The sequence below is a fragment of the Myotis daubentonii genome, chromosome 6 (assembly GCF_963259705.1).
Source record: "Myotis daubentonii chromosome 6, mMyoDau2.1, whole genome shotgun sequence".
NCBI classification, from domain to species: domain Eukaryota; kingdom Metazoa; phylum Chordata; class Mammalia; order Chiroptera; family Vespertilionidae; genus Myotis; species Myotis daubentonii.
Genome location: NC_081845.1, coordinates 37110814 through 37119777, shown reverse-complemented (window position 1 = coordinate 37119777; position 8964 = coordinate 37110814). Strand labels below are relative to the sequence as shown.

General features: G+C 43.4%; 1 protein-coding gene across 1 annotated transcript in view; it reads left to right on the top strand.

The window, feature by feature from the left end:
- Positions 1–2318: 2318 nt before the first annotated feature.
- GTF3C6 (general transcription factor IIIC subunit 6) overlaps positions 2319–8964 on the top strand; it is a 41534-nt gene continuing 34888 nt past the window's right edge. Inside the window, exon 1 of the mRNA XM_059700701.1 lies at positions 2319–3564. Within this exon, the coding sequence (XP_059556684.1) occupies positions 3502–3564 (63 nt within the window). The 5' untranslated portion in view covers positions 2319–3501. The remainder of the gene's footprint in view (positions 3565–8964) is intronic.

Below are 8964 nucleotides of genomic sequence, written 5' to 3'. Positions count from 1 at the left end.
CTGCATTTCTCTGATAAGTAATTTAAAATTTTTCTCAGCAATGTTTTGTATGATGCTTTCTCATGCTTGATTTTTAGTATTTTATGTTTCATGATGCTAGGGAACTTACTTTTCTAATTGCTAGTTTATAGATAAATAATTTTTAAATTTTGTATCATGTGACCTTACTAAACTCATTATTTTTTTTTTAAATACATTTTGATTTTTTTACATAGAGGAAGGGAGAGGGATAGAGAGTTAGAAACATCGATGAGAGAGAAACATCGATCAGCTGCCTCCTGCACACCTCCTACAGGGGATGTGCTCGCAACCAAGGTACATGCACTTGACCGGAATCGAACCCGGGACCCTTCAGTCTGCAGGCCGACGCTCTATCCACTGAGCCAAACTGGTTAGGGCTAAACTCATTATTTTTTGTTTTCTTACTACACTGGTTAACACCTCTAATGCATATTGAGTATTAGTGATAAGAGTTGACCCTGACTGAAGTGAGGTAAGCAAGACACCTAGGGAACAAAATTCAAGGAGAAAAATCAGGGTGGTGGCAGTCGGCATCTGAGTGAGTGCATCCTTGCATTCTGCTCCCTGGGGGCTTTGCCTCAGTAGTGTCCTGATCCTGTATGAAGACCATTTTGTCTTGTTCAGATTTTAGCAAGACATTCAATATTCCATAAATGTTTGCTGTTGGGTTTGTGTAGATGCCTAGATAGATGGCATCTTACATGGTCTTCTGTATAGTTCTCATGAATGGATGTTGACTTTTGACAGATACCCTTTTCCCCCCCCACCCATTGAAGTGGTCATATCCTTTATTCTGTAAAGATACTATTCCTGTCTTTGGGGAGTTTAGTAATTAAACCTTAGGACTGAAAGAGGCCCCCAAACATTGGAGACAAATGCCTTGTTTAAAGTAACTGCCCAGATGACTGTACAGTGGTGGCCAAGGTGGCAGTGATTAAAGTGTTGTTCTCTGAGGTGGCAATGGAAGAAAAAAAGATGGCAGATGTTCTTGAAACAAAAGCAATTTTAGTTGATTTGACATGTTGACTTTACAAGACCTTGAACAGGTGACACCCCTCTACCTGCCCATGTGGGAGTGCCCCTCAAAACATCACTGACAGTAAAAACAGCCTTGTGCACCACCTCCATCAGCAGTGGGCCAAAACTGTCAAGAGTAACAAGGACCAAGTCGGCCTCCAGGGCTAGAGAATTACCAACAGCCAGGACATTCACGAGGAGACAAGTCTCCCCCACAGGTCCTCCCATCTTATCTGCTCCTGCTCCCGCCCCACCACATACCCAGCATTGGCCCGCCCACACCCACACCCCCCACCTCCATCCCCTCCGTGCATACCTCTTCTGACTGTCAAAACCTGTGTATTTTCCTTGCCTGTAAAATGTGCCGAGCCATGGTTAAAGGGCATGTCAGACAGTGTGATGTTTGATGCTAGTCACAAGCACCCCCACTCCAGATAACATCCTGCTCCCCAGTCCTCGGGAGATGAAGAGCATGTCTGCAAGTGTCTAGAGACCACCTTGCAGCCAGGCAGGGGCTGGAATTACAGAATCTTGACTAGAGAAAAAGTGAAGTGAACTGCTCGCTTGCACAAGTTCCCGAGTGCCGGGGTCCAACCCCAGCAGGTCCAGGGGTCCCCAAAGGTGTGGACGGAGTCGGCGAAGAAGGAATGACACGGAGACAGCGTTCAGTTGATCAGCAGCCTAGCCAGGATCTCTAGCCTGGATCTCCAGCCAAGTTCTGGTCTGGATCTCCAGAGAGGTTCTGCTTAGGATCTCCAGCCAGGTTCGGTCACCAGGTTCTAGTCAGGTTCTCTTGCCATATTTCTGTAGTCAGGCTCAGTCCAGGATCTTTTGCCATGTTCTCTCCAGCGAAGTTCTGTCTATAGGTTCTGTGTAGGTTCTGTATTCTGAGTTCTGACTTCTAACTTCTGTGTCTTGCTGTCTTGTTACATCTGTATTTATACCAGTTGATCCAATCCTATCAATCTCTATTACAAAGGTTAGGGCGTTTCTTATCTCCATTCCAGGGAGTAAAGATTATGTAGCTTAAGCATGATTGTTCATAGTTAAAGTGATTAATTACCCGCCTGGCACTTAGTTGAGGGGTTTTATTCCCTCCCTAACTTCAGGGGAAAATCCCTACCTGGGGATTCAACCTTTCTCGGAGAGGTGACCTTGGTTAAAACACATAGTGCCAAGAAGGTGAGCAAACATATTAAGAAAAGCATGCCATATATGCCAGGTCCCCTGAAACAGCAAGCATGGACCGGCTCCCGGCACCCGAGTCCATATTCAAACACTGGCTCATCAATTACTCAGCTAAACCTTTTCTAAATAAGTCTCCCTTTTCCACCTAACCTAAACCTTGGGGGTTCAGTTATCTCACATACTGATATATATTTACAATTCAAGAATTATTTTCCCATCAGCATGTTTGCTTCTTTTGGCTTCAGTTTTAGCATTTTAGTAGTAGGGCAGTTTGAGGTGAACTGATTGCTCTAGAAATTTCAAAAATCCATTTAGGAGTTAGAAACTTAACCCCTTAAAGTCCTTGACCTTGGTGCTCCCAGCAGATTAATGGTATCTCCCACTCACCCATGTTTTCCTGACCAGCCCTGACTGGATTCAAAGCTTGCAATAGAAATTATGAAACCAATGCTGATGAGACTTTGGAAATACAGCAATTAAACCAATGCTGGTAGCCTTGAACATAGTTCCCAAGGAGGATAATCTGGCAATGCCTTTTTAGCTTGAAGTTTTTCAAAATAGCCATATACAAAGTTTGCATGTAGTTACAATTTAGATTTCAGAATTTAGGGTGCTGGTTAATTATGTCTATGCAGCATAAATAAATGTTTAAAGGAAATGTGTTCACTGTAATCGTAAGTAGGTAAAACTACAAGAATGTTCAGTGAGTTTATAATGCTGATTATGACTTAAATTTAAGTCATAGTGCTAGATGATGAGAATAATAAAAATGAGCCACAGTCACAACCTAACAGGAAGTTGACATGGTGATGATAGGCATGTGGTGCAAGAGCACAGAAGAGTGCCTCTTGCTTAGGAAGGTTTGAAGTAAAAATAGTTGAAATAAAAGTTGAACTAACAGCTCTACGAACCAACTAAATACCAAGCAAGGATGTGATATTCATTGTAAGGCAAATATTTTTTAAAAGGTCAAGGTGAATTGCTTCCTCTACGAATTTCAAGAATCCATTTAGGTGGAGGTGTTGAAAGTGGAGGGAGATGGGGAAGTGGTTACCATGGTGGTGGAAAGATTGTGGTGGATGCTAAACTTAGATTTCATTTCCCCTTCCACTTCTGCCTTCAGGACCACCTCATTGAGTATTGGCTACTGGCAGCTCACTGCTCAGTTCCTCCCTAGAAATGTTCTCAGCTGAAGATTTCTGTGTAAGAAAAATGCTTAAAACAGTTTGGCAGAAAATTTAAAGGGACAAAAATAATCCTGGAGGGAGCTTCAAAATGGATTGCAGAAAGGTAGACTGGATGCCAGGAGACCAGTTAAGACTACTACTGGAGGAGAAGGTAAGAAATATTAGGATTGTGAAGTTGCAGAGACAAAATGATAAATGAGACACAAAGAGGTAAAAAGTAGAAGGCTAAAGTTTTCTGATTTGGTTCTACTGACAACTCAGAAAAAGGAGGAGGGTTGGGATGGAAGATAATAGGCTTGCTTTTGGTTATGCTGAGTTTAATGAGCCAAAGATGGATAAAAAGAAACATTTGCAGTGCTAGGACTATGAGATGATCACTTTTTAATAAAGAATGTTTAACCTTTTCTGCAAACTTCTTAAGTTTGTTTACTTAAAATGTGAAAGAATTGCTTAATATAAGTGAAGTAAACATGTACAATAGGCATTTATAGATTTCACAGAAATGTGGAGTAATAAACATAAGTTTGACAGTGTCATCTTGGTGATAGATTTATGGGTGTGCTTTTACTCATCTCTATTTCTACAATGTACATCAACTGTTTGAGTGGTAAATAAGAATAACAAAGCAAGCGTTCCTGCCCTTGCTCCCTGATTCCCTGAGTCACCTACCCTGTGGGCACATGCAGGGATAGTAAAGAAGTGTGTGAATGAGAGCTCCCATGCTGAGCTGAGCATGTGGACTTCAACCCTGATGCAGAAATAAGATGGAGGCAAAGCAATTGTGTGGGTTCCAAGACCAAGGCCTTGGCATTCATATATTCAAAAAGGAAGTGCAGCCTGATTTTTAAGATTTATTTAGAAGACAAAAATTATTCTACCAAATAGTTAGAAAAACTAAACACTTGCCCTCAGTTTCTGTACTTACCTGTTTGAAAACTGATAACAGCTTGGGGCTTATACCAGTCAGCAGATGCTTTGTAGCCTGATCTAGCCCGGTTTGTACTCAGAACTTCAGAACATACAAGCTGGGAATGGGAGAGGCGGAACATGACTTGAGGGTCATTTTCTTGTCTGTGGAAGTCATGCCTCCAGATAAAAAGAAGCAGGGATCCAAATGGCACTTGGTACCAGATGCGACCCCCACTCCACACCTCCCTTATTCATTAAGTCATTCGTTCAAAAAACATTTGTGTGCTGGTACTACCTACCTGAAGGAGACGAGCTCTATGATAAGGCAGAATAATTCTGGGTAATTTTTAGAAGATTTTATTGGACGTTTATAAAACATTAAAATACATATGAGGTAAGGAAGTGCAACAGCACCCACATCCTAGGACACAATGTTCTTAGAGCTGAAAATATCCCATTTAAAATAGTCACCATTGTTACTGTCCTGGGGCTGGAGGGAGGGATTATAAAAGGGCACAAGGAAATTTTTAGAGGTGATGGATATGTTCACCACCTTGTTTATAGTCATAGCTGTACACATACAAAATTTATAGAGTTGTTCACTTTTTAGTACTATGTGTAATTTATTGTATGTCAGTTATACCTCAATAAAATTGTCTTAAGATCCTGAAAGTTAAAATTTAGTTACAACAAAACTAAATTTTCTAATCATGATTTCACCAAATTGGCCATCCTACTTCTGGGTTTTCATGGTCCAAATTTTGTTTAGGACTGAGTGGATCAATTCAGATTTAAAACAATGTGCAAGCTGTCATGTCAGGGTTAGTTAGTTCTAAAAGAAGCACAAAAACCCTGAAGCTTATGGGTGGAGGTTGGCCACCACCTGAACCTGTTTCAACAGAGTGTCTATTGTATGAAGTGAAACTGCCTTAGGCATTTTTGAAAACTTATCTAGACAATTTTGATAGCTGAGGCGTTTTTCCCACATTAGGCAAAGCCCAAATATTTTAATTCCCTTATTTTCACAAACACCAATGCTTTTGTCAGTTCTCCTACATTGCATGTATGCACATGCACTTTTTCTTTGAATGTTAAATTTGGTAAAAGTTACAACTTGGAGAAATCACACTAGAATAGAAAATAAAAATGTGTGGGATTTTCTATCTATATAAAACTTCTATTTATATGTTTCTGCTTACTACTTTCAAAACTCAGTTCATTTTAAAATTAATACTTCTGCACATTATATTAACCAAATTCATAAAAATGCAAATGATACATATATAGGGTGAAATTCAGTCACTCTCCTACCTCAGTCTCCCACCTACCCAATTCCCTTCCTCAGAGGCATCCAGTCTTGCCAGTTTCTTGTATGAACTGCCAAAAGTCTGTGCATATACAGGCAAATATGTGTGGTTGCATATATAGGTAAGTATGCACATATATATATGTCTTAGTAGACAGCACACAGTCTTATAACTTTTTTGAGGCTGGTGTGGCTCAGTGGTTGAGCATTGACCTATGAATCAGGAAGTTATGGTTCTATTCCCAGTCAGGGCACATGCCCAGGTTGCAGGCTCAATCCCTAGTAGGGGACGAGCAGGAGGCAGCCAATCAATGATTCTCTGACATCATTGATGTTTCTATTTCTCCCTCTCTTTTCCTCTCTGAAATCAATAAAAAATATTTTTTAAAATGTATAACTTTAAAATAGGTAACACACCCATATATTAAAATTCAACAGGCACAATTCTTGAGGTTTCCCTTCCATCCGTGTCCCTGCTTCTAGCTCGTTCCCCGCCTAAACAACCCGTGTTGCCAGTTTGTTGTGCTTCATTCTGGACAAAGTCTATGCATATATAACCAGGTTGTTTCTTTTTACTAATAACACAATCTTGCTCCACATGTGCAGGAACTTTACTGATTTGGTTTACTTTGTCTTCCCTAAGCACCTAGCAACTCCTGCCACATAGTAAGTGTCCAATAAATATTTTGGGGATGAAATAATATAAATAGGCATTATCCTTACCTCCCTAATCTCTCTCATCTTCATTTTTAAATATATCGAGCAACTCCTGTTAACCCACCAGTGGGATTTTTTCTGTGTCATACCTTTCTTGCTTTTTCTGTGATTAAAGTCCAAACTCAGGGTCTAATCAGTATCTGCTTCAGACTACTACAACCACCTAAGTAGCCCCCTAGCTGTCTGTCTAAAAGGGAAATAGCTCTAGGGAAAGAGAGAGAGGCCATGTCACATGACGGAAGGAACACTGGGTTTAGAATCAGACTGCTCGAGTTCATATTTCTGTTCTGCTATTTAGAGCCATGGAACCTACTTTAATAGATCTTTGCCTCAGTTTCCTTGCTTGTACTATATAGATAACTGTGCCTTCTTCACAGGGTTGTTTTAAGATTAAGTGGGCTAATATGTAAAGTACTTAATACAGGAGTGAGCAAAAGTGGGTTTACCATTGTTTGTATGAGAAATAATATAATAATTAGTAAATAATATAAGAACAGTTTCTCATACTCACAATTGTAAAATACATTTGCCTGCCCCATGTATATGTACCTGGAATATAATGTGTTCAATAAATATTGCCTATCCTATCTAATAAAAGAGAAACATGATAATTGGCATACGACCACTACCCTTCCCATTAGCTAATCAGGGTGATATGCAAATTAACTGCCAGCCAAGATGGCTGCCGGCAGCCAGGCAGCTTAAACTGAACATGAGGCTTGCTTGCTTCAGTGACGGAGGACTGCAACGTTCTCTGTCTGCCTTGCCAGCCTCTGAGCTTGCAGTTTAAGAAACATTGTAACATATAGAAGCTAAACAAAACCCCAGAAACCAGCTTTCAGCCGGCTGGGATCTCAGAGCTGGAGTTGATACAGAGTTTCGATTATAGAACCAAAACAAACAGATACCTGCTTTCAGGAGCGGAGGCCTAAAAGCTGGAGCCTCAGAGCTAAAGCTGGCCCAGAATAAAAAAAAAAAAAAAGAAAAGGAGCAGTTGGGAGCTTCAGTCCCAGCCTGAAAACAGCCCTCAGCCCCTCACCCAGACTGGCCAGGCACCCCAGTGGGGACCCCCACCCTGATCCAGGACACCCTTCAGGGCAAACCAGCCAGCCCCACCCATGCACCAGGCCTCTATTCTATATAGTAAAAGGGTAATATGCCTCCCAGCACCGGGATCAGCGGAGCCGCGAGGCCTCCCAGCACCGGGATCAGCATGATGGGGCAGCGCCCAAACCCCCTGATCACCCTGCAGATCTGTGTGTGACAGGGGGCGGGGCCACAACTTCCTTATCTGCTCTGCTCTGTTCCTGACAGGGGAAGGCGCCCCAACCCCCTGATCAGCCCTGCTCTGTGCCTGATAGGGGGGAGCTCCCCAACCCCCTGATCGCCCTGCGGCTCTGTGTGTGACAGGGTGCGGTGCCCCAGGCCCCCCGCCCCCACGGGCCCTGCTGTGTGTGTGATGGGGTAGAGCCATAACCTCCCCATCGGCCCTGCCCTGAGTGTGACAGTGGCGGCGCCCCAACCCCCTGATCTGCCCTACTCTGTGCGTGACAGGGGGGAGCTCCCCAACCCCCTGATCGACCCTGCTCTGTGCGTGACGGGGCAGCACCCCAACCCCCTGATTGGCCCTGCTCTGTGCATGACGGTGTGGCGCCGCAACCTCCCCATCGACCCTGCCTTGAGTGTGACAGGGGACGGTGCCCCAACCCCCCAATCGGCCCTACCCTGAGCGTGACTGAGGGTGGCATCGCAACCTCCCAATCTGCCCTGCTCTGTGCATGACAGGGGGCGGGGCCCCAACTCCCAAATCGGCCCTGCTGTGAGCCCGACCAGGGGCTGCACCTAGGGATTGGGCCTGCCCTCTGCCACCCGGGAGCAGGCCTACGCCAGCAGGTCGTTATCTCCCGAGGGGTCCCATACTGCAAGAGGGCACAGGTGGTGCTGAGGGACCCCCCTCCCCCCCCGAGTGCACAAATTTTTGTGCACTGGGCCTCTAGTTATTATTATAACACAATTCATCTTTCTTGAGCACTGTTTTGAGCACATCATAAGCCCTTTTTCATAAACCTTTAAAGCAGCTCCTCATAAAAATTGTACATTATCTACACTGAGCCTTAAGGCCCCTTATCAATTTATCTCTTCCTCCTCACTAAACCAGTTCCTTTTTTTCCCAAATATATTTTGCCCTAACCAGTTTGGCTCAGTGGATAGAGCATCAGCCTGTGGACTCAAGGGTCCCAGGTTCGATTCCAGTCAAAGGCATGTACCTTGGTTGAGGGCACATCCCCAGTAGGGGGAGTGCAGGAGGCAGCTGATCGATGTTCCTCTCTCATCGATGTTTCTTACTCTCTATCCCTCTCCCTTCCTCTCTCTAAAAAAATCAATAAAATATATTTTTTTAAAATATATATATTTTTTTTATTGATTTCAGAGAGGAAGGGAGAGGGAGAAATAGAAACATCAGTGATGAGAGAGAATCACTGATGGACTGCTTACTGTACGCCCCCTACTGGGGATTGAGCCCACAACCTGGGTATGTGCCCTTGACCGGAATCAAACTCAGGACCCTTCAATTGCAGGCTGACACTATCCACTGATCCAAACCAGCCAGGGCTTTTT